The sequence below is a fragment of the Canis lupus genome, chromosome 20 (assembly GCF_003254725.2).
Source record: "Canis lupus dingo isolate Sandy chromosome 20, ASM325472v2, whole genome shotgun sequence".
In the NCBI taxonomy this organism is placed as follows: Eukaryota; Metazoa; Chordata; class Mammalia; order Carnivora; family Canidae; genus Canis; species Canis lupus.
In genome coordinates, this window is record NC_064262.1 from 52,425,888 (window position 1) to 52,452,136 (window position 26,249).

General features: G+C 51.5%; 1 protein-coding gene across 2 annotated transcripts in view; it reads right to left on the bottom strand.

Moving 5' to 3' along the window:
- The window catches only part of INSR (insulin receptor), a 135,100-nt gene extending 111,465 nt beyond the window's left edge, over positions 1–23,635 (bottom strand). For both annotated transcript variants that reach the window (XM_025457385.3, XM_025457383.3), the window contains exons 1-2: positions 23,554–23,635; positions 6,528–7,079 (exon numbers count right to left, since the gene is read on the bottom strand). In XM_025457385.3, the coding sequence (XP_025313170.2) occupies positions 6,528–7,068 (541 nt within the window). In that variant the 5' untranslated portion in view covers positions 7,069–7,079; positions 23,554–23,635. The remainder of the gene's footprint in view (positions 1–6,527; positions 7,080–23,553) is intronic.
- Between the last annotated feature and the right edge of the window lie 2,614 nt (positions 23,636–26,249).

Consider the following 26,249-nt stretch of genomic DNA (forward strand, 5'->3'; position numbering starts at 1 on the left):
TTCTGTAAAGAGCCATACAGTCTCCGTTGCAACTATTCATGGCACTAAAGTAGCCACAGGCATTATGTAAATGAATATAAGAGCGAGCCTGGCCATGTTCCAATGAACCTGTATTTTGGGACACTGAAATGTGAATTTCACAGCATTTTTCACCCTTCGTAAAATATTATCCTTTAGATTTCCACACACACATACACCCACACACAACTTTGTAAAATATAAAAAGCGTTCTTAGCTCATGGGCCACACATAAATCACTGATGGGTCAGATTTGGCCCACGGATCAGTTTGCTGACCTCCAGGCAAGGACACCAGACAAGGCTGAGGTCAAACCATTCCCCAGCAAAGTGTCCAGGAGTAAGTCTCTTACTTACCGCTCTAGCCTCAGTGTCCCCTTCTGTAAAATGGGAATCCCATCCTCTCGCAGGCTGGCTGTGGTGAGGATTCCATGAGGCAGCGATAGTCGAATGCCTACCGCTTAGCAGGTGCTCAATAAATATCAGCTGGGACTGAGTGGTCAAAGATACCATTGCTTATCTATATGACGGGTGCTGGGACACAGCAAGGAGAGCCACCGTCGCTGTCTTCAAGAAATCTTAGCCTGAGGGAGGAGGCAGCTAACTTAAGGCAGGATGAAAAAAGCTATAAGAAAAGGCAGCCAGGGGCACCTGGGTGGCTCAGTGGTTGAGCCTTAGGCTCAGGGCCTAACCCCAGGGTCCTGGGATCGAGTCCTGAATCAGGCTCCCTGCAGGGAGCCTGCTTCTCCCTCTCCCTCTCCCTCTCCCTCTGGGTCTCTCACAAATAAATAAATTTGGAAGGGAGGGAGGGAGGGAGGAGCAGCCAGAATGTTGGCAGCGAAAATTCTAGGGGATTTCCCCCTCCCCTCTATTCCTTTGTCTTCTGTACTTCCCCAAATCTCCACCTTGGGTGCAGGAGAGCCTCGTGGTGAAGAGCTCAAATTCTGAGCTTGAACGCCTGGGTTTCCAGTTGGAATCCCATCTGTACTGTTCACTAGCCACAAGATCGGGGGCAAGTGGCTTATCCTCTGGGGGCCTCCGTGGCCTCGTCTGTGAGAAGCAATTAGAGGAGGACTCAACGCAGTGTTACAAGCAAAGCACTTAGAGCAGTGCCTGCCACAAAATAAGTCGTTTGTGACCAAGAAGATTCTGATTATTAAAATGTCAAAGGCAAGGGCACCCGGGTGGTTCAGTGGTTGAGCATCTCCCTTTGGCTCAGGGCATGATCCCGGGGTCCCGGGATCGAGTCCTACATTGGGCTCCCCGCAGGGAACCTGCTTCTCCCTCTGCCTGTGTCTCTGCCTCTCTCTCTGTGTCTCTCATGAATAAATAATTTTTTTTAAAAGTCAAAGGCAGAATTAAATATTCTATATTTAATCTAAATAGGGCTCCCCAGTGTTCAGAGAACCTGAAACAAAGATGTATCAAACCCAGGGAGGAGAGACCTGCCTCCCTCCACTGCCTGTTCCTCCACTCCCGCCCATGTCATATGTGGCATCGCGGCCAGTTTCCTGGCACCCTGCATGTCCCAGCCTCACCCACTCCTCTGACTGGCAGCAAGCAGCTGGGGTGGCCTCCCAGAAAAAAAAATGCCAGTAGGTTTGGCTAGGGCAGCTGGTCAAGCAAGCTCTGTGGCTTCTGATGCCCCCAACAGCCCAGAGCTGGAGGTCTGGAGCATGTGAAGACACCAGGTGGGCAGAGGGGTCTTCCCCTTGGGCTGTTGGTCCAACACCCCTCGTGGGCAGGTCGTACAGGGCGCTCTCCTCTGCTTGCCCTAAGCCCCAAGTCAGAACTGGAGCCAACCCCTGGCAAGTATTCACCCAGCGGCTGGTCTGCTCAGAAGGGTAGAGGACCCATGGCGCCCCCCAGGAAGCTTCTAGAACACTCGCAGAGTGCCAGGTGCTGGGTTCAATGCACCCCCTGTACCAACTCACCTATTCCCAAACCACAACTCTGACAAGCAGGTCCCATAATTGTCCCCATCTTTTGGATCAGGAGACAGAGGCTTGACCTGGCTCATGACCAGTGAGGAGCAAAACAGGTCTCCAGGCAGTTCTGAAAAAGGGTTGGCGAGGCCAACCTTCGGGGTCTTAATGACACAGTGATTTGGGGAAAGGGAGATATTCTAAGGCCCAAAGGCAAATTTGGGGCTTCGACCCATGCTCCCACCCACAGAGAGCCCTCGCCTAGAACCCTCCCGGCAAGTGTGCCTTGTCACATAGTCCATGGCAATATTAGCCACCAGGGGAGCCTGGGTGGCGCAGGTGGTTAGGCATCCGCCTTCGGCTCAGGTGGTGGTCCCAGGCTGCTGGGGTCGAGTCCTGCATCTCCACCCTGCCCATCCAAGGCCTGTCGCACTTGGCCTCCCCTGGAATCTGCGCCCCAAACCCGCGGGCAGGGTGATGGAGAAGAAGCACTTCAAACCCCACATCACGATGATATTTTTTCCCTTTCATTACCTTGGCCTTCCTTTAGCCTTGCTTTGTTTTCTCTGCTTAAAGCATCGTTGAGAACAGGATGAAGAAGGGACACTGTGGAGAATGCATAAACCGGGTCCAGAGAACAATCTGACACCGTCATCCCAAGCACTGGCCCCGACCCTAAAAGCCTCCAGAGCCTGACAATCAGGCAAGAAAAAGACAACGGCTCTCGACGTTCCGGGAAGCATTTGAGGGGGCTCTAGAGAACTAAACGAGTTGATGGATAGTTTTTCACTGGCCACGGGGCTGTCTCCTGAGAGGGGGGAGCATCCTCAAAAGGCTCATTTTGGTCTGTTTTGTGTTCGAGTCTCACCGGACATTAGATAAGCCTTCAAAGGCCAGGGCAGCAAGGAAGCATAAGCATTTAAAAAGCCAGAGATGGGGGCACCTGGGTGGTTCAGTGGTTGATCATCTGCCTTCGGCTCAGGTCGTGATCTCAGGGTCCTGGGATCGAGTCCCGCATCGGGCTCTTCAAAGGGAGCCTGCTTCTCTCTCTGCCTGTGTCTCTGCCTCTCTCTGTGTGTCTCTCATGAATAAATAAATATCAAAATAAATAAATAATAAAAAGCCAGAGACATACACCCACGTTTGCAGCAACCTTACTCACAGTAGCTAAAATGTGGAAGCCCATCTATGGATAATGATAAATAAATGTGGTCCAACCACACAATGGAAGATCATTGAGCCTGAAAAATGAAGTTCAATGCACACACACAACGTGGATGAACCTGGAAGACATACTCAGTGAAATAAGCCAATGGCAGGAGTCCAGACACTATAGGATTCCACTTCTTTGAGTCCCGAGAGGAGCCCCATCCATACAGACAGGAAGTAGACGGTGGGAGCCAGGGTAGGGGAGGGAGTGGAAAGTCAGTGTTTCATGGGGACAGAGTCTCCATGTGGGGAGATGAGAACGTCTGGAGATGGATGGTGGGGATGCTTGCACGACAGTGTGAGTATATTTAATGCCACTAAATTGTGCACCTAAAAATATTTAGGATGGGCCCACACCAGGCTGGCTGAGATGATAGTGCATGCGCGTGACACTTGATCTCGGGTTTGTGAGTTTGAGGCCCGCATTGGGTAGAGAGCTTACTTTAAAAAAAAAATCATAAGAAATAAAAATCCCAAATCTTTAAAAAAGAATAAGAAGAAAACTTAAAATGGTGAATTTTATATTATTTGCATTTTACCGCAATAAAAGGAATTAAGGGGAAAAAGAAAAGGCCAGGGGCACGGGTTCCAAGAACAATCATTTCAACATCTGTTACTAGGAGAGGACGATGCTTCGCCGAAGGGTCCTCAGCTCTGATCACGCACCCGGAGCAGCTGACAGCAAGGCCAGATGCCAGGAGCCACGTACCTCAGCAGGTGGTCACAGCAATATGTGCAGAGCCACACCCTCCCCCATGACAAAGCCCCCATTTCCAAAGCAGAAAAAAACAAGGCTGTTCTCAAAAGCAAGAGATTAGGAAAAGAAAAAAAAAAGCAAAAAAAAAAAAAAACAAAAAACAAAAAACAAAAAAACAAAAAAACAAAAAAAACAAAACTGCTCACATCAGGGACATTTCTGCAGATAATACCATTCTGGATATTTTGACGAAAATGTGTACAGAAATAAATCCACAGAGGAATGTCTTAAATTATATCTCAAGACACAAGAGCCCGGAGCATTTCAAACAAGAGACCTAAATTTGGAGACCTCAGCATTGGAATAATAAAAGCATGTTCCCTATTTCCCTGGTGCCCCAACTACAAGTGGCTCAGCCATTTCTAAACCGAGGGGACAGCCTTCCCCCTCCCCCAACCCTTGTCTTTTTTGTGTCTCGGCCTTGGCCCGAACCCCAGCTGTCTTTTATTAGCTGTGTGGCCTTAGGGAAGTTAAGGAACCCCTCTGGTCTCTAAAATGAGGATAACAGTGCTCCCCTTGCAGCCGTGTGCCCTTGTGACATAGATCCTGAACATCCCCTTCTCCCCTCACCATCGTGAATGCCAACCCCCCCCCCCAAATCCATGGCTCCCAGTTCATCCACCCGTACCTGCTGCCCACCCACGCGTCAGAAGCTTGCCTGTTCTACAAAATTCCAAACCCACAAGTAGTCACTCGACTTCTCTGAGACTTTGCCCCAACTTTGTGATTTCGACTCTCTCTGTCCCTGACCTGCCAACGTCTCCAAGATTGCTCCACAATATAATAATCATCGTACCCTCCTCCATCCTCAGACAACGAGGCTCTCTTTCCCTTCCCCGCCCAACCTTTCAGAAGAGGTGTGGCTTTCACTCTCACCTTCTGTTACCCCACAACCCAACACCTGGGCCTCAGAGGGGCTCCTCCCCAAGGCTCAGATGGCTTCTCACTGACAATTCTGTGGATTGTACTCAGGACTCACCTTCTGTGGCTTCCCAATAGCTTTGGGCTCAGGGGAGAAGACCCTCCTTTGTCCCTTCCCTTGTATCTTTAGTGATACAACCATTAAGCACCCCCACTCACTTTCTCCCACCTCGGTCTCATGTTCACTAACTCCTCCCAGGGAATTTCATGATGTATGAAAGAGTCAAAACAATAAAAAAGTAACGGGTGTGTGTTTGGAACATGTCTCCCTGGTTATGAAAACATTATAAAAGTACACTGATTAGAACAGGAGCAGCCTTGGTGCAGGGAACATATTTATGGACATCCAGAAAGAGACCCCAAATCAAAGACAAAGCAATAAATTTCTGCAATAAACAGCAGTGAGACCCCAGCAAATTATTTTGGGGGAAAGGGACATCCTTTTGAATCATGCACATAGATCCCAAAATCCCAGATGAATTTTTTCTTAATGATAATTAAAATTAAAATAGGAAATTTGGAAAAAAGAGAAAAAAAACATTCATTTTACAGATGGAAAAGGACTTTCTAAACATAAAGTAACATGAGAGGCACGCAGAGATCCAGCTCCAGACTCCATAAACATTTGAAGCTTCTCTGGCAACTGACATCCAGAGCGTTTTCACCACTGAACAAAAATGTCTGAAAATACAATTGGCAGAGGGTCAATGGCTTTCATCTATGAAAACCACGCATTGACTAGGATTTCGAAAACCACTAACCTACTAAAAGATAACTGGACAAAACATATGAACAGGAAGAGAAAACCCAAATGATAAACATGTTTTAAAAGGCTCAACCCCAATAGCAATCAAAGAAATGCAAATACAAACAATGACAACACCTCGGCCCCTCCCTCCAATAAATTATGAAAGAGGTTTCAAACAACACTCAGAGCCGGCCAAGGTGTTCCCTGTCGGCCAATGCTAGGAGGAGCGCCCGTCAACACGACATTTCCGCAAAGTCATTTGGCAACTGGCATCCAGAGCCTCTGGCCCAGAAATTTCACTTCTGGAGGAGCAAGGCCTAAAGAAACAACTGCTCGATAAAGCTCTGATCCCAAAATGTTCATCCTTCTCTTGAGAACTGGAAATCACCTCACTGTCCAAAGACGGGGAGAGGTAAGTAAATAAATAAAGACACGAGAGAACCACTAGAAGGAAGTAGCCCCACTAATGGTAGAGTAAGGACCGTGGCTGTGCTTCCTTCCTTGACCCACTTCTTTTCCCAGACATCTACCCTGAGCGATCTTACTTCTATAATCAGAGAAGAAATAAACTTTTTCTTTCCCTCCCCACAACGAAGTCCGCACGCATCCACCTCTACCCGCCTTTTCAAGCAAGAGGAACATTCCACTGCCCGGCCCAGGAGTTGACAAAACCTGGCCCCCAGCTTGGCTTGTAAATAAAGTTTTATTGAAATGTAGCCATGCCCACGTGTCTATGTGCCACGCAGACCACTTTCCTGCCACAAGGGCGGCGCTGAGGAGTCGTTATGGGAGACCAAGCAGCCTGCAAAGTCAGAAGTGCTTCGTATCAGAGGCCCCTCCACCCCTCCCGCAGAAAAAGGGTGCCACCCCCTGGCCCCACGAAGGCCTCCAGCTTCTCTCTAACCAACAAGGCATGAGAGGCGACTCAGAGCCCTGCACCCCCCGCATACCTTTCTGGCAGTGGCTGTGTGTCCAACACCGCTCGACAAACTGCCCATTGATGACAGTGGCAGGGCAGTTGGTCTTGCCCTTGGCAGTGCCTGGACAGATGTCCCCACACTCCTCGTTGTCGTCTTTGTTCAGCACAATATAATTATCCTCCACAGAATCCAGGATGCGGGACCAGTCGATGGTGGCCAGGTAGCAGAGCTCATTGTTCTTCTCGATGCGGACGGAGCCCCGGGTGATGTTCATCAAGCTGTAGAGGCCAAGCTCCTTCAGGTGGACCATCTCGAAGATGACCAGCGCGTAGTTGAAGAAGAGGCGCGAGCCTCGGATGACCGTGAGGTTGGGGAACAGGTCCTTCAGGCTCTCCAGCCCATAGACCCGGAAGAGCAGCAAGTAATCAGTGATCATGATGAGTTTGGGGAAACTGAGGTCTCGGAAATCCTCGGGCCTCGTTTTGAACATTAACAGTATCTGCAAATGTCCTTCAATGACCGAGCAGTTGGCCAGCTCATGCAGCCTCGTTAGGTTGTTCCGGATATCCATGCCAGGACACACTGGAAGGAAAAACAAGCAGAAAGCAAGACAGGTGAGCAAACATGCCACGGATGGGTTAGAAGAAGTAGTGGCAGGGCCAGCTTCGCAGGTGTGCAACCTGAGTCGCGAGACCCACTCAGAAGGGCCCTGCCTGGGGCTCGGGGCTCTTCCATCTATCTTGAAACCCTTAATCATTTTTGAGCAAGGGGCCCCATGTTTCCATTCCACACCGGGGCCCCACAAACACCATAGCGAGCCCCGATGCGTGGTTTTCTCTAGAGGGTCTGTCCCTAAGTCACCACTTGCAGAAGGCAAAGCACGTAAGTCCTTTGGAGGTACTGTTAGCGGCCTTAGAGCCACCCCGTCGAATATGACGTGGTGGAGACACTAGGACTATGTGGGATTGAGTAACACAGCAGGTGCAGAAGGGGCAGGGGAGCCGACCCCGGCGAGTCAACTTCGGAGAACTTCAAGAGATGATTTTATGGGCCCTGGGGGGCTCAGTGGTTGGCTCAGGTCATGATCCCAGGGTCCTGGGATCAAGTCCCACGTCGGGCTCCCCGCAGGGAGCCTGCTTCTCCCTCTGCCTCCTGTGTCTCTGCCTCTGTCTGTGTGTCTCTAAGTAAATAAAATCTTTTAAATAAATAAATAAAATACTTAAACACACACACTATTAAGAAAGCAAAGAGAGGGGAGCCTGGGTGGCTCAGTGGTTGAGTGTCCACCTCTGACTCAGGTCATGATCCCGGGGTCCTGGCATCAAGTTCCACATCGGGCTCCCCACGGGGAGCCTGCTTCTCCCTCTGCCTGTCTCTGCCTCTCTCCATCTCTCATGAATAAATAAATAAAATTAAAAAAAAAAAAGGAGATGATTTTATGAGGATAAAGCTGCCCATGTCAAAATGGGGCAAGGGTAGTTGAATTTGTTTTGTCAATTCTCCTCCCTCAAGGACTCTTCTTCCCAACCTGCCCTCCTCCCAGGCACAGGGTCACAGCCTCGTTCCCTGTCACCTGGGTGTGGCAAGGGCTTCGCAGGGCGTCTACTCTCCCCTGCACAAACACCCTACACGCCCATCTCCCAAAGACAGTCCTTCCCAGACTCCAGCACCTTCTCTGGCTCCCCATCACCCTGCATGTCTCCCTCCCAGCCTTCGGGGATCCCCCCCCCACTCACTCCCCTGCACCAACTGAACAGGCTGCCCACCACTCTCACAACTCCAAGGCTCCGTGTCCTCCCTCGGAGCATGACCTATGAGAAGCAGTGAGCGGGGTAACACAGGCATTCGAGCAGTGCCCAGCACATAGTAGGTGCTCAATTAATGCCAGCTATCTTGCTGTTGTTTATGTCTCCCAAATGTATCACAATCATCTCAGGGCTCTATGCCTTTACTTCCCCAGCTGAGATAGTAAATACGTTCACCTTTGGGGGTCACACGGTCCGTGCAGAAACTACTCCACTCTGCCACTGGGGCTCAAAAGCAGCCAGAGACAGTATGTGAATGAGTGGGTGTGGGTGTGTCCCAATAAAACTTTATTTACAAAAACGGGTGGTGACCCTTGCCCTGGCCCAATGCTGCCCAACAGAACTTTCAGCACTGACGCAAATGTTCTGTATCTGTGTTGTCCACTATAGAGGCCACCAGCCATTTGTGGCTCTCAGGCATTTCAAATGTGGCCCATAAGACTGAGGAACTGAATATTTAACTTCACTTTAGTTAATTTAAGTGGAACTAGACACATGTCACCGGTGCCTACCGTATTGGACAGGGTGGCCCTAGCTCTCTGTTGGCTCTCAAAGCCCTTTATGCCTTAGCTCCCAGCCCATCATCCTTCGAAATCCAGTTCAGGGGCCCCTGGTGGCTCAGTGGTTGAGCATCTATCTTCAGCTCAAGTCGTGATCCTGAGGTCCTGGGATCAAGTCCCACATTGGGCTCCCTACAGGGAGCCTGCTTCTCCCTCTGCCTATGTCTCTGCCTCTCTCTCTGTCTCTCAGGAATAAATAAATAAAATCTTAAAAAAAAAAAAAAAGATCCAACTCAAATGCCACCTCCTCCAGACACCCTTCTCTGATTTCCTTTCACCCATATACCTACTGGAAGCTTTCCCTTCTCCTTGTGCCCTTAAACTTGAGTTAACATTCATCATAATCAAACTCCTGAGGCCACTTCTCCTTGCCAACATACACACACACACACACACACACACACACACACTAAAATTGGTCCAGGAGCAAAAAACACCTGCCTGCCATCCTCCCCAGGCCACGGCAAAACCAGATATGAATGTTCATTTAAGTATTGGACACCAGGGAAATGCAAATCCAAGCCACAATGAGATACCACTTCACTCCCACTAGGGTGGCTAAAATCAGAGATGGACAATAACAAGTGTTGTCAAGGATGCAGAGCAACTGGAACCCTCCTACATTACCAGTAAGAATATAAAATGATGCAGCTGCCATGGAAAACAGTCTGGTGATTCTTCAAACCATTAAGCAAAGAGTTACCACATGACCCAGCAATTCCACTCTTGGATAAATACTCAAGAGAAATGAAAACACAACCACACAGAAACTTGTACAGGCATACCTCGAAGATAGTGTAGGTTTGGTTCAAGGCTACCTCAGTAAAGCAAATATCTCCATAAAATGCATCAAATGAATTTATTGGCTTCCCAGTGCATATAAAAGTTACATTCAGGGCACGTGGGTGACTCAGTTGGTTAAGCATCTGACTCTTGATTTCGATTCGGATCACGATCTCAGGGTCGTAAGATCAAGCCCCTCATCAGGGGCTTGTGCTCTACACTTGTGCTGGCTGTAGAGCCTGCTTAAGATTCTCTCTCTCTCCCTCTCCCTCTGCCCCTCCCTCCCCCATCCTCTCTCGAAAAAAAAGTTATATTCACAGTATACTATGTAAAAAAAGTTTAGTAAGCATGCAACAGCATTATCACTAAAAAAAAAAATGTACTCCCCTTCATTAAAAAATGGTGTATTGCCAAAAAAAAAAAAATGCTAATGATCCTCTGAGCTTTCAGTGAGTCATCATCACTGATCTCTGATCACCAAACAGAATAGAAAAAAGTCTGAAATATTATGAGAATTACCAAATGTGACACAGAGACACAAAGTGAGCAAATGCTTTGGAAAAATGACACAGAGAGACTTGCTCGACAAAGGCTTGCCACACACCTTCAACTTGTAAAAAATCACAGTATCTGCGAAGCACGATCAAGTGGAGTGCAATAAAACGATGTGTGCCTGCCTGTATACAAATGGCCACTGGCGCAGTATCCACTAACAGGCAAAAAGGAGAAACAGCCCAATGTCCATCAACCAATGAATGGATAAACAAGCTGTGGCATCGCCATATGATGCACTATGGCTCAACCCCAAGAGGGAACGAAGTTCTGATATGTGTGACCTGGATGGAGTCTGAAAGCATGATGCTCAGTGAACAAACCCAGTCCCAAAAGACCACATGCACCATGATTCCATTTACATCAAACATCCAGAACAGGCAACTCTACAGAGACAGAAGTAGATTCGTGGTTCCCAGGGGCTGGAGAGGAGGGATTCAGGAGGGACAGCTAACGAAGACGGGGTTTCTCTTTGGAGTGATGAAAATGTGCCAACATTGGCTGGGGCGATGGCTGCACAGCTCAGCAAATGGAGTAAGAGCCAAGCGAATCGTAAACTGTAAATAGGTGAATTGTATGGGATTGAATCACAGCTCCATAAAGTCGTTATAAAAAATTAAATGACGGCAATAGTAGGGAACAATAAAGAGTTGCTTTTTTAAAAATCTCCCATGAATCTAACTCAACTCATTAAAGCTGTGTGTGTCCCTATTAGTCCAAACAATAGAGCAATTTACTGTTGGGACAGAAGATATCCCGAGGATGTTAGAAATGGTGCCAGAAATAAAATGTAGGGCCTTCTGCTGGCTTTTAATGCCTCTGGGGCGGGGGGGAAACCGAGGAATGCGTCAGGTTCTTGATGAGTGGTACACGTGGCTGATCACCCCCTCTATACGCTGGGAGATAAGGACAACAGGGAGCAGGGCGTGCAGGGGAGCCAGCGACAGCCAATACAGTAGTCCCCTGTGATCCCCAGGGTCCGTTACCCGCGGTTGACTGCGGTCAGAAAATATTAAATGGAAAATCCCTGAAATAAACAATTCATCAGTTTTTGAATTGCCCACCATTCTGAGTAGCGTGATGAAATCTCACGCCATCCTGTTTCGCCCGGTGTGTGAATCATCCCTTTGTCCGACCCATCCACGCTGGGTGTGCTACACACCCGTTAGTCACATAACGTAGGTATGTGTGTATAGAAAATAAGTAAAGCATATGTGGGGCTCAGTACTATCGTGGTTTCACACATCCACAGGCAGCGGGGTGGGGGGGAGTCCTGTGGATAAGGGGGGGCTACTGTGTTTTCTGAGCATTTACTATGTAAAGTAGCTGGCCTCCTCTCTGGCTCCCTGAATTCTAAAAATAATCCCCAGAGGAGGTGCATTTTCACACCCATTTGTGTGACAAGCAAATCGCGACTCACACACGCTGAGCTTTCAGTGGTGGCACTAGGTTCGCAGCCCTGCGATTACCTGCCGAGTCTATGCTGTAGCTATGTTCCAGTTTTACCATCTTTGTTCTTTCAAAAACACGCCTAAGGAAGAAGCGGGTGCATGTGACATAAATCAGGAAACAGTGAAACAGTTTTCATGCAGTGACAACACAGAGAAAGCCTGTTAAAGATCGTTTCCCCTGTCCACTCCCTCAGCAAATATCTGAGGAGGATCGGCTCTGTGCCCAACATTGTTCCAGGTATGGAAGTGCCATCGGGAATAGGACAGATCCGGATTCCTAGATCTCTCGGACTAGTTAGTCACTATCAACGACCTAAGTCAACTTAAAATATAACCAAGAGGAAGCCTTCAAGGAGAGCTTCACGGGCCAGAAGAGATCATAGAAACGAGCTATTTGATTTGGTCTGGACCAAGGAAGGAGGGCTTCCTGGAGGAGGTGGTTACTAGGACTAACATCTACACAAACGGTGCATTAAGAATTATTCGGTTTGGGATCCCTGGGTGGCGCAGCGGTTTAGCGCCTGCCTTTGGCCCAGGGCGCGATCCTGGAGACCCGGGATCGAATCCCACATCGGGCTCCCGGTGCATGGAGCCTGCTTCTCCCTCTGCCTGTGTCTCTGCTTCTCTCTGTGTGTGTGTGACTATCATAAATAAATTTTTTTAAAAAATTTAAAAATTTAAAAAAAGAATTATTCGGTTCTGGGGACGTCTGGGTGGCTCAGAGGTTGAGCATCTGCCTTTGGCTCAGGTTGTGATCCTGGGGTCCTGGGATCGAGTCCTACATCAAGCTCCCTACAGGGAGCCTGCTTCTCCCTCTGCCTGTGTCTCTGCCTCTCTCTCTCTGTCTCTCAAGAACAAATAAATAAAATCTTTAAAAAAGAGAGAGAGAGATGAAATTAAGTATATTTTAATTAATGCAATGCATCCAAGAATGTCACTTCAACATTAAAAAATTATTAATGAGGGATCCCTGGGTGGCTCAGCGGTTTAGCACCGCCTTCAGCCCAGAGTGTGGTCCTGGAGTCCCGGGATCAAGTCCCACATCGGGCTCCCTGCCTGTGTCTCTGTCTCTGTCTCTCTCTCTCTGCATTCCTCATGAATAAATAATTAAAACTTTTTAAATAAATTTAAAAATAATTAATTATTAGTGAGGTACTTTTCACAGTAAGCTTTCAAAATGCCATGCAGTATGTCTCAACTCAGATGCTAAATCTGCAGCAGAAACACTAGACCCGTATATATAGATTTCCTACAACGATCATTGAGAACGTAGGCGCATTTCCCCAACTTGTTCCAAATGTACTAAAGGGTTTTCCAACAACAGAATCAAATATTGACTTTTTTTTAAATATTTAAATGAACTAAAGGAAAATAAAAGTAAAGATTCAGGCACCCTGGCCACAGCCTCAAGAGCCTCGCGTAGACAATGGCCACCATCTCCCTGAGAGCGACACGTTCTTTTGGACAACACTGGTCTAGAACTTCCTGCCGGGCCTGAGAAATCTGAGGATTTTCCAGAAGAGAAGACGTAACATGAAGGCCATCTTGGAAAGTGTCCCTTCTCCCTGGTTGTCTCTCCACCATGAAAGCAGGCAAGACGTGCAGAGGGGCAGGGAAAGAAATATCTAGAAGGTTCTGAGTGCTTTCCAATGCTGAGAGTTTTACACATTCCGTGTCCAATCGTGAATGCACTCGGTCCTTAGTCTCCACATTCTTCAAATGCTCCCTGGTGATCTATCCTGGGGCCACACACTCTTCTCTGCATTCTTGCCAGTCTTAGCACCCCGAAATTCAGGAGTCCTACGCCAACGAGCCTTGGGTTAGGTGTCCGGCCACCACCCATACGAGTTCTGGGCCGTGCTAGAAACCCACCAGACCTGGCTTCCTACCCCAGCACCTGCCAGCTGTGTAATCCTGAGCCACCTCTTCAATCTCTGCCTCAGTTTCCTCACTGGGAACGATGGCAGCACGTGATAAAAAGGCTATGAAGAACAGAGGAGAACCGGAACCTGGCCATGTGCATGTGTTAGTTCTCTGCCCCGGGCTCACAGAACCAATTCCTAGATTTATTACCTTCAGAAATGAAAATTCGGGCACACCGTGGTATCAGACATCCTGAAGATTCTCTGCCCGCCCGGAAGACTGGCTCTTAAAATGGACTTCCTCAGACAAAGAGAAATGGGGGAGCTGGAGCAGGTGGCCAGTAGAATCAAGAGACCAGGATTCAAATGCAGGGTCCAGGACCAGCAAGTCAGCAAATATGGAAATAACTCTGTTATTCATTCATCCCAATGTTGGCTGGGCATCCCGGCGCACAGGGCATCACGCTGGGCACGGGGACTATTAAGATGGATAAGGCTGGAGGCTTACGAGCTCATAGAGACACTGAAATTACTGCCACGAGCTGCCATCAGAGTGCGCTAAAGCAATGAGCTGACAGCCTGATGGCCCCAGATGCAAATCTCAGCTTTGCAGATTGGCAGCTGTGTGATTACCTCTCTGGACTTCAGTGTTCCTGGCCCCATGAGGTGGGAAAGCAGGTGCACAGAAGGCAATGGAAACAGAAGTAATAGGGAGCCAAATAAGTATCAGAGAGAAGCCAGCTCAGACAAGATCTAAGGGGCTTCACCTTAGGCCCTGGGGGGGGCCTATCCTGACAACGTGGGGCTGAAGGGTGAGGGATGAAACCACCAAGGCTCAGGGCAATTTTATAAACACAGATGCCCCTGGACCAGAGAGTCCTGTTCTGGAAGTCTGCTGCAAATGGGTCCACACATGCGACTCAGGGAGGTTTATGGGTGGACCAGGGTTGGGGGAGACTAAAGCACTATAGTCTTTTCCAGCAAGTTCCTGGTCAAAATACCAGTGAGAGAAGCAGCAGCCCCCAGAGAGGAGACCTGAGGGAGGTGGTCCTTGAGCCCAGCTGGACGGAGGAGGAGACGGGGGTCCCTCAGATACTTGGGAGCAACAGCGGACCATCACACGTGGATGATGGAGAAGAAAACTGTGAGCAGAGGACGAGAGGGAAAGATGGCCTTGATGGGACATTCACCATGCAGACCATCATCCTTCTAGAAACTTCTCAGAGTCTTGGAGGATGCACCAAGGGGATCTCCTAAACAAACCAAGAGCCTACAAGGCGCTGATGTGGAAGTCGGAGAAACTCTGGGAAAGATGTAACTGAAGCTCCTACAGGTTCTCTGTCCTCGGGAGAAGGCAGATGCCTGACTGTGATGTCCACAAGGCATCAAAAGGCCCGAGGCGATCCGTGAATTCCTCAGACGGGGAAGATAAGCTCTGGAAAACAGGCTTTCAGAAGTTAGCCGCACTAGGCCACATCAGCCACAGCATGTGAGTCGGGCTCCACCGGAAATTGCTGGACACAGAGGGGTGGTAAGTGCCCTGAGGGGGGAGGGTGCACAAGGTTGGAACACAGGTGAAACACCTGTGCATGTGTTGCCCAGACAGATTTTTCTAGAAGAGGAAAGCGCCGGAGGCTCAGAAAGGGCTGTGTCCTCCCCAAGGCCACACAGCAAAGGTGAGACAGAGCTGGGACCTGAACCCAGTCCATCAGCCTGCTCAGGCTGCCGGAACACAGAACCGCAGGCTGCAGGGCTTACACACCACACCTTAGTTTCTCACAGTCTTGCAGTCTAGGGGTCTAAACTCAAGGTGTCAGCAGGGCTGGTTTCTGCTGAGGCCTCGGATCGACATACCAGCTACCCATCTTGGCCCACCTCTCCAGCCCGGGTGGGGAGGGGCCCCCACCCCCATTCTTCTGGCCCACTGAGCACTCCACTCCAGGATCAACGCCATCAGACACCTTCTTTGGGGCTGTTGACTGTTGTTAGAGAGAACCCCATAAGCTGGGGCACCTGGGTGGCTCAGGGCTCATTGGAGGTGGCCTTGGGCTCAGGTCGTGACCCTGGGGTCCTGGAATCTACTCCTGCCTCAGGTTCCCCACAGGGAGCCTGCTTCTCCCTCTGCCTGTGTCTCTGCCCCCCTCTCTCTCCCTGTCTCTCATGAAGAAATAAATGAAATTTTTAAAAAAAGAACCCCCTAAGCATGGTGGGCCACCCCAACAATTTCAAAGAAAGCTGGACCCTCACCCATTTTATCTGCCCAAGGCCCTACCGGCTATGCTTCAGAGCCAATTCTGATGTCAGTTCTCATCTTAGCTAGGACGGCCATAAGAAACTACCACAGATCGTGCAGCTTAAGCAACAGGAATTTTTTTAAGATTTTATTTATTTAAAAAAAAAAAAAGATTTTATTTATTTAATTATTCATGAGAGACACCGAGAGAGAGGCAGAGAGACACAGGCAGAGGAAGAAGCAGGCTCCCTGCGGAGAGCCCGATGTGGGACTCGATCGCAGGACCCCAGGATCCCGACCTGAGCCCAAGGTAGATGCTCAGCCGCTGAGCCACCCAGGTGCCCCAAGCAACAGAAATTTATTTCTCAGGGTTCTGGAGGCTGGGAGTCTAAGATCAAGGTGAGTTTGTGGGGAGAGCTGTCTTCCTAGCCTGCAGACACTGCCTCCTCGCCCTCCTCACTTGGTCTTTTCTGGTAGGCACAGGCAAGAGGAAAGAGATCCCTCTCCTCCTGTCCTCAGGAGGCCACCAATCCTATCAAATTAGAGCTCTACTCTTACGACCTCCCAAGAGCTCCAAATACAGTCCCATCGGGGAGTTAGGACTTCGAGTATGAACTGGCAGGGGTGGGGGCTACAGGATTCGGTTTCCTGCTCTAGACAAACCCGTAGCAAGCAAGCCCTTCTCCAACCTACATTAGAGCACCATCTCCTCTACCCACGTAGTCAAGGCTTCTCTAGAACGTGTCTCCGATGGGCAGACCAGTGTCTACAGGGACCCACACGGATACTGACCCCCGCCCCCCATCTGTACTGAAAGGGAAGGAGGGGGGTGGAGGATGAAGCAGGAAAGGGAAGGACGAGGGTGCAAGGAGGGAGACACCAAGGAACTACAATCGCTGCGACCTGGTACCTGCGGTACCCGGAGCGGTGGAGGAGGGAAGGGGATGGGAGAGGAGGGGCCAGTCACTAATGAACGCAGAGAGACTGAGACAGGACCAGTTTGGGGTGCTGTGGACAGCAGGCACAGTGGGGGGCATGCGGAGTCCCTGAGGGCTTTGGGGCGGGCCAGGAACAGATGTGGGTCTGGGGCAACAACAACAACAAAAAGTAGCAGGTGGCTGCGATACAATGTAACCGCATGTAATTAGGAAGGAGCACCTCAGAGCTCACCCCCTTTCTGATCTGGGAGGAAAACAGGGCAACATCTTTGAAAACAGACTGGCAACAAGAAATCCCAGAGAGGCTGCAGGAACACAGTGGGAGCTCTACTCTCTTTACCCCTTGTGTCCGGGCGCTACCTTTTTTGCACACTGTTAGCAAACACAGTTTTTGAAAAGTACCTATGTTTTCCACATTCCCGCAAAGGCATGAGAGAGAAGCAAGAAACTCCTGCTAACGGGCTGCTATTCCTGAACACGAAACAGAGGCTACCATACAGCCCTGATGTGACACCCAACCCGTAGGGAATTGGAAGAAAAACCCAGATGCGAAATCCAATTTAATCCTCATGAGTCTGCCCTGAACTCCAACTGGAACTCACATCCAGGCTGCATCTGGCAAATCTTGCTGTGCTGGAAACAAACTCTCTTTTCTATGGGACGCCTGGGTGGCTCAGCGGTTGAGCATCTGCCTTTGGCTCGGAGCGTGATCCCGGGGTCCTGGGATCGAGTCCCCAGTTGGACTCTCCGCAGGGAGCCTGCTTCTCCCTCTACCCGTGTCTCTGCCTCTCTCTGTGTGTCTCTCATGAATGGGTATATAAAATCTTCAAAAATACAATAAAAATTAAAAATTTTTTAAATAAAACCCCAAAAGCCACTGGAGCACTCCCTGACACCAGGGTCAACAGAACACGGGGGACCCCTCCTCGAGATGAAAGCCAGGGGGTCTGGTGCCATCTCCTGAACTTTCCAAGATATAAACCAAGGATTTTTTGCACAGATCAAAACAGGACCAAAGGGGCATGTGTGTTCCACGAGATTCTACATGTGCACTGGCAAACCCAAATTCACAAATTTTAAAGCACAATGACAGGAAACCACCCTACAGCCCATTCTCAGTTTCAGCAGTTCTGTCTCTGGGGTCCCCTGGAATGTGGAATCGGCAAATTCTGGGCCATCGTCCCTGGGGAAGACGGGGTTAGGTTCCTACAAGCCTCTGGCCACAATGTTTTTGTCAATCAATTAATCCATAACCTTGCCTTATGTGCGTTTCTGTTTAAATACACCTTATTTAATAGACAGTGTTGATTCATTAACTTTGAATCACAGCCAACAGCACTAGGCGCGACAGCTCCTGGCCTGAGCCAAGCTTATCTAGCCCCGTATTTTCTCCATAAGGCACATCACAGCCTGCCTGCATTTATTCTTGTGCTTATACTACACAGCACGTCCACACTATGGGCGAGGCCCTCTCAAAACAGCAAAATCACCAACAAAACGTACAAAAATGCTGGAAATGTGGCGCTATATGCATCGCCCAAGGAGAGGCTTGTGTGAATCCGGCACACCAGAGCTGAAGCAAGCAGCAGGACCACGTGTGACCTCAGCTGGGAACGGGCCGATGTGGCGATTCAAATAATTTGATGCTCCACGCATGTCCAGAAACAACCACAAAAGTGCACTGAGTATTGATTTTAGAGTTACAAATTCATTTTAGCGACTAGGTGAGTTCACAAATAAGGAATCCGTGAACAACGAGGAGCTTATGAGTGCTTAAATTAAAAATGCCGAGTGTTGGGATGCCTGGGTGGCTCAGTCTGTCAAACGTCTGCCTTCGGCTCAGGTCATGATCCTGGGGTCCTGGGACTCAGTCCCCCCGCGGGCTGTGCGCTCAGCGGAGAGTCTGCTTCTCCCTCTCTCTCTCTCTCTCTGCCTCTGCCTCTCCCCCACTCATGTTCGTGCTCTCTCTCTCCAATAAATAAAATCTTTCTTAAAAATATTAATTCAGTTGTAAGATATGTTTTAAAGTCTACAGAGAAAACAGTAACAATGGAGAACAGTGTTGCTGGGATTAGGGATGGAGAGAGTGTGACCATAAAGGGGTGTCCAGAGGGAATTTGGGTGATGGGACTGTTCTGTATCCCAGTGTGGGGGCAGTCACACAACTCTATCCGAGGGTTAAAACTTGGGCAGCCTGGGTGGCTCAGCGGTTTAGCACCGCCTTCAGCCCAGGGGGTGATCCTGGAGACCCAGGATCGAGTCCCACATCGGGCTCCCTGCAGGGAACCTGCTTCTCCCTCTGCCTGTGTCTCTGCCTCTCTCTGTGTGTCTCTCATGAATAAATACATTTTTTAAAAAAGAAGGTTAAAATTCACATAACTGTGCGCGCGCACACACACACACGCAATTTTTAAGATGCAAACAAAAGCACAGTCACTTCCCAGGAGAGAAATGGCATGATTTTAGGGACAAAGTGTTGCAGGGGGACTTTGATTTTTTCCTCTCCAGGTTTTTGTAAATTTTTTTGCAATGAGCATGCATTACTTGTTATTTTAATTAAAAACCCATAAATAGGGTCCCGTTGCAAAACATAAGCCAACATATGTATTCTTTTTTTTTTTTAGAAGATTTATTTATTTTAGAGAGAGAGAGAGAGAGAGCAGATATGCATATGCAGCGAGGAGGGGGGCAGGGGGAGAAGGAAAGAATCTCAAGCAGACTACCCGCTGAGCAGGGAGCCCGCACCGAGGCTCGATCTCACGACCCTGAGATGATGCTCTGAGCAAATCAAGAGTCTGACCCTCAACTGACTGAGCCACCTAGGCGCCCCTCACGGATGTATTCTTTTTTAGGACTTTATTTATTTAATAGGGAGAGAGCACAGGCAGGCAGAACAGCAGGCAGAGGGAGAGGGAGAAGCAGGCTCCCCGCAGAGCAGAAGCGGAGCTCAATCCCAGGACAGTGGGATCATGACCTGAACCGAGGGCAGAAGCTTAATGGACTGAACCACCCAGGCGCCCCTAATGTATGTACTCTTAATAGAAAGTAACACCAGGGGTCTTGAAAGAAAATCGCACAGCAGACACCACTTTCTTTTGAGTTCTAGACACAAAGCCGACAGCGAGGGATCCTCATTCAACGCCAAGATGACTGTGCAAATAAATAAATCTTGATACCATAGACACAGCTAAGGAGGGGACATCATGGTATTTTCTCCCCGTTGGAACCCATATGTTCAGAGAGCGTACATGTCTCTGTAAAGGGGAACACGCCACAGCATCCCCAAGCATTCGTGATGCACTCATGTCATACCAGGGGCCACGCAAGCGATTAGGCATGTCATCATGATCCTCAAAGAGTCTGTCATAAATCAGGAGTCCCAAAACTCTCCCCGAGAAGGGCCAAGATATACACATTTCTATGGGCCATGCAATTGCAACTACTCAACTCTGCCATTAGGGCACAAAAGCAACTGTTAAGATGATGCCAATAAAACTTTATTCACAAAACCAGGTGTGGGCAGGCGGGAGTTGGCCTGTGGGCCACAGTTTGATAGCCCCTGTTCTAGATGAAGGAGTCTGACTACGTAAATTCACAACTGGGCTGAGAGTGGATGGCAGTAGGGATTGGCCCTCTAGGAAGAAAGAGCTAACATCTGAGCCCAGGGAAGGGAGCAGAGAGGATGGAGAGAGAGCCAGGTGCAGGTGAAAACTCTGCAGGAAACCGTGCCTTCCTGCCCTCCCCGAGGGGAGGGAGTGGACAGTGGCAGGCCCCGAGAGGTCAGCTGGGGTGAGGCGACAGGAGACGCACTTGGGAGGTGAGGGATTACCTTCACAAGAGCCATGGGCAAAGCAAAGCGATGGAGACATTAGCCAGATGCTGCGGGCAGCACAGTGGGCCAGAGGTGAGAGGGAGGGTGGTTAGAGCCCACCGGGGAGGCTTGGCAGGGGAAGGCTGGAGGCGGGTGGTGGGCCGGGGGTCGAGGGGCGGGGTATTGATCCTGGAACAAAGAGAGCAGGGACCCAGGTGGGTAAGTGTCCTAGACAAAGAAAAAGTTATCTTCCTGAATGTGGCTGTTCTCAACTGGGGCGGCTGGCAATGCCCAGAGACACTCTTGATTGTCATGACTGGAGGGAGGGACGTGCTACTGGCATTTTGTGGGTGGAGAAGCCAGGGATGCGGCTCCACTCCTCACAATACACAGGACAGCCAGCCCCCCCACAACCGGGAACTGTCTCAACCCAAATATTAAGAGCGATGAAGTTGAGAGGATCTACTCTATCCAGGTTGAGTCACTGACGGAGTGGGCTGCAGTGGGGACCCCAGGGAGCCCCACCCCAATGACCTCCATGAGTGAGTGGGACAAGGATGGCGGGCAGGGCTCCAGGAGGGAAGCAAAAGTTAAGAATAACCTCAGGGAGGTTAGGAAGTAGGCAAAAGTCCTGCTCCGAGGGCCCCCAAAGCACACAAGAGGACACACAAGAGAGACATCCGAGGCCACCCTTGTGAAATGAGGAGTGCCCGAGAAACCAGGGCGCTCTGGAAGCGAGCCTCTCTCACCTTAATTAGCCAACTCGCTGGACTCCCCCCGAAGCCCCGCAGGTTTTTCTTTTAATTAATCCCACATTGCCTTCATCCTTTAACTTTGCAATGCCCCCAAGTAATCTCAGGCCACTGCCAGCCAGTCCGAGGAGAAACAGAGGGGGGAGACACTACCCATTTCAGCAGAGCAGTAGGGACTCCACAGGAGAGCGGGCCAAAGTAGCACATCCCATAGGACATCCCCCCCTAAGAAAGTCCTTCACTTCTTAAACATCACACCGCCACCACCCCAACCAAAACGCCCTACAGGCTGACATTAGAGATTAATGATCTGTAAAGTTTCTCGAGGTTTCCGAACCTCTGAGGGGCATCACATCTCATTTATTCAATAGGATTTTGTTAACCATTACCACAGGTCGGTGGGAGGGAAGCTCAAACCCAAGAGAGCCACCTTTTATGAAGAAATCAGGCCAAGTAGGGTCCTCAGCAGCTCTGCCGCCTAGTCAAACTGCCTCACCTGGGAAAAATGATAATAAACCCCACCCCACAAGGCCATGGTGGGGATTAACTAAGATTATATATTCGGAGCACATGGAAAAGCCCCCGCCAAGAGCTTGCTCTTATGACTATGTCTAAGTTGGGTATTACCCGAGGAATGAAAAAGCCATAGCTTGGAGTACTGGTGAGAACACGAAGAATATGAGCTGAACCAAGAACAAATATTTTAACCAAACACCTTCTATGTGCCAGGCACTGTTCTAGGCTCTGGAAACATCGCAGTGGACAAAAGAAGTATATGCCTCTACCCCTGTGGAAACTGTGAACATGTAAAGAAGCGGTAAATCCACCTCCTGGGCCCTGCAAGCCCAGGCACAAGTCCACAATAAATTACCAAAGCTACAAGGAACAGAAGAGCAGGGAACCACACACACACATGCACGTGTGCAGACGCACGCACATACATACATACACAAATCCTAGACTAGTCCTAACATTTGTCTGGAGTTTCTTAACAAGAACTCAAGCCGACTGCCACCTTTATTGAGCGCCCGCTGTATACCAAGCACTTGGGCCTCGGAACCGTGGTGTAACTGAGAGAGGAGCTCCGCAAACCTGGATTGTCAACGCCAGAGCCTGTGCGTGCTTTGCCAGGGACCTCATTCCCCATCAGGGAGCTCAGGAGCTGCTTTCCTTCCCTCCCCGACCCCTTCCTCACCATGACTGATTTCCTTTTATGGACAATTCTGAAAAAGTAACCCAACAGATATTTTTAAAGTGGGGCCTCAAACACCAGTGGGGAACTCCAGCCATGTTCTCTTAAAGGTTCTTCATTTCTTGCCCCACAAGCAGAAAGGACGGCTACCAAGCCCAAGGCCGATGCTGGAGTTGGGGTTTGCCTCCATCTGCTGCCAGCGCAGGGAGGCTGGGGAGGGAAGTCCATGGGGCTAGGGGGTGTGAGAGCCTCTCCTGAGGTTAGAGACCTCCCTGGACTGGCAGGTAAAAGAGCCCTTGTGAAAGGCAGAGCTGGAGGGGGGGGTGTGGGGGTTATGGGGAGACATAGGACATGCAGCAGTCCAGAGCCTCCCCAGGGCACCACACAGAGAGGTTAGAGTCCTCCCTCTGGCCCTGACTTTAGGGCAAATCGAACCGTCTCCTAACCTCAGCCTCAATTTACTCCTCTATGAAATGGGTAACGCGTATGGACCTCCGGAGGCCACTGTGAAGGTCCAGAGAGATCAGTCCGGGGCATTCGGTGACCCTAACTATAATAATCATAATAAAGACAACACCCCCCCCCCCGCCCCCTTCTGCTACAACAAAGGCCCTGTTGCCAAGGCGCTAGAGTTTGCCTCCGGACATCTGGAAACAGAACCCAAAAGTGTAAACATGGATCTGAAGTCCGGGTAGCCACCGGCCTAGGTCCAAGCAGAGGGGTGGGATTCTGCAGTGCCCCGCCTGGGGCGCCCATCCGCAGAGACCCCGAGGGACCCCGTGCGCCCGCGGCATGCGGTGCCCCCAGGTCGCCCGGACCCGGGGACCCAGCGGGCACCCGGGTCGCGTCTCCCGGGCGAGCGGGGCTTGGAGAGGGCCGGGCACGGGTGCGAGGCGCGTCGGGAGGGGCGCCCGCGGCGGGGCGGGCACTGGGGCAAGGTTCCTCGGGGCCGGGGCCCGCACGCGGGGCGCAGAACCGCGAGCCCAGGCGGGCAAAGGCCAAGGTCAGCGGCTTCCCGCCGCGGCCGCCCGCGCCCCCACACGCGCCGGGGAGGGCGCGGGGTCCCCGGTGGCCCCCCACGCGCCCGCCCGCCGCCCTCCGGGGCCCCCGGACTCACCCTCTCCGGGGTACAGGTGGCCCGCGGCACCCAGCAGCAGCGCGGCCACCGCCAGCAGCAGCGGCGCGGCGGCCGCCCCCCGCCCGGCCCGGGCGCCCATGGCTGCGGGAGCGCGGGGTCCCGGCGGCTCAGAGCGCGCGGCGCCGGCCCGCGGGGGTCATGCTCTGCGGCGCGGGGCGCGCGCCCTCCTCTCCGCGCCCGCGGCCCCGCCCGGGAGGGCCCCCACTCGGCCCCCGAGGGGCGCGGGGCCTCGGCCGCTGCAGATGCCGCGGCGGCGGCGGCGGCGGCGCGGCGGCGGCGGCGGCCCGACCCGGACCCCTGCGGCCCGGGGCCCGTCCCGCGATCTCAGGGCCCGGAGCCCCTCGCTGCGCCCCGGCCGCCCGGCTCTCCGCCCCGAGCGCGCTGGGCCGCGATCTGCGGACGCCGAGACAGACGGACGCGCGGACGGACAGACGCGCGGACGGGCGGGCACCTGGGCTGGCGAGCGGCGGGCGGGCGGCGGGAGCGAGGGCTGCTCGGCCCGTAAACAACGCGGCCCGTCAGCTGGGCCCCGCGCGGGTCGCGGGAAAAGGCGGCGCGGATCGAGACTCGGAAGGGACTCGGCGCCCGGGAGAGGCCCGGGAGAGGCCCGGGAGGGGGAGGCAGGACGGCCGCGGGGAGGCGCCGCCCCGCCCGCCGCCCTCGCCTGGGCCCCCCGCGCTGGAGGCGCCCGCACCCCGCCCCCCGCGCCCCGCGCCCCGGCGTCTCGGGCCTCGGGGGCGCCCCCGATGCCGACCCATCCGGACGGATCCCTTCCGTAACATTTTTCGCTATTTCGTTTCCCTTGTGGACTTTGGGAGGTTCGGTTTGATTTTTTTTTTTTTTTTTAAGATTTCATTAAAACGCTGTTTATCTTGGTCCCTGGGGTTTCTGGTACTCCCGTAAATGTTGCACTCGCGTCACCCTCGTCCCAGTCCTGCCAGCGCGTCTCGGACTAGACGCGAGGGCGCCCCCGCCCCGCGCCCGGGGCCCTGCGGACGGCCACGTGCACGCGCGCCCAGGGCGCTCCGTGTGCTCCGTGGCAGGGGCGAGGGAGGGGGGCCTCAGGCGCGGCCTGGGGTGCAAGTCGGAGAAGAGACACCTGGGACAACGTGCAGAACCTCGCAGAAGAGCGAACCAGGCCCCACGGAGCCGGGTTCCAGCGCAGGTGGACACACCCCGTTTTCAACACACAGACCCACAGTCCCTGTGTGTGTCTGAATGTCCAGCAAGTGTCATTCACGAATAGGGCACCATAGCAGCCAAGCCACCTTCCTGAGCTGGGGGAAGGAGCCTTAGGTATAGAAAGCCAGCACCGAGTGGAATCTGGCTCCCCCTCCCCTCACTTCCTGTGTGGCCTTGGACGTGGGACTTTACTCTCTGGCTGGGTTGGCCTCGGCTCTATAATGCCTGTAACAATCCCTGCCGGTCCGATTTGACGAGGTGCAAGAGCAATAAAGCATAAGAAAGCGCCCGGCACAATTCTAGGCAGAGGGCGCTCATTCTTCCCCCTGGTCCATTACGCAAATATTAGTTAGCCAGGAGCTGAGCCCACTGTTCCTCTAAGGCACCAAACCTAATCCTGCCTCCTGGCTTTCACTCTGGCTGTTCCCTCCACCTGTCCCTCCAGTGGCTGGCTGCCCCTCGGTGCCCCAGTGAGCCTTCCCTGATCACACTTTGCAAACGCCGCCTCCCCCCCCCCCCCATCCCTTTGTTCTGGTCCCTGTTATTTACATCACTCTAGTATGTCCTGAAATTCTTTGGGTTTTTTGTGTATGGTCTCCCCACTCCATGAAGCAGAAATTCTTCACTATTTTACACCCAGCGCCTGATATATCTGTTGCTTAATAAATATTTGTTGAATGGAAGAACCAACATGCAATAATAAGTAATGAGGATTTACAGTGAGCAAAATAAACACACTCAGTTTCCCTGTAGACCTCACAGTCTGGCGAGAGAGGGGATCCTTGATTAAACAATCCTGGGGCCTAATGTGGGGTGGGGGTGGGGCGTAGGGAAAGGATCCTCCCAAGGAGGTGAGTTGAAGCTGAAATCTGGAGATGAGGAGGAGTCAGCCAAGGAAGACAGGAGGGAAGTGTTACAGGCTGGGAGCCCAGCATGAGCAGGGGCCCAGAGGTGGACAGGCAGGTGTTCCCCCAACTGACCCAGGCACTGGAGCTGGAGCGTAGAGGGAGGTCAAGCAAGCAAAGGTGGACTCAAAGGCAGAATTAGAAGGGGGAAGAGCCTTGGATAGATCATGTTAAGCCCTCTCCCAAAACACCTTCATCCTAAAAGCAATGGGAAGCTACTAGAAGGTGTACACAAAAGGGCTGACATAATTTGATTTTCTTTCCAATAATATCTGCGATGGGGCAAACATAGACCCAGAGAGAACACAGAGTAGCTGCAGTCCCAGAGTATCAAGAATTGTAGGTTCAATAAATGTTGTTCCCCTTCCTTCTTGTGCAAACCTGTCCAGAGCTGTGGGCTTCCCTCTGACCCGTGGGAGCCCCCAAAATCACCACATTCCCAGGCAGGAAGCGTGTGCTGAAAACCACGCGGAAGGAAACACGCTGTCCTCTGGAAATCCTTCAGGACAAGGACTTGCGTGCTGGACCTAAGTCGAAAGAATCATTTCGACTGATCATTTCAGTTGTGACCTGAAAATGAAGACACCA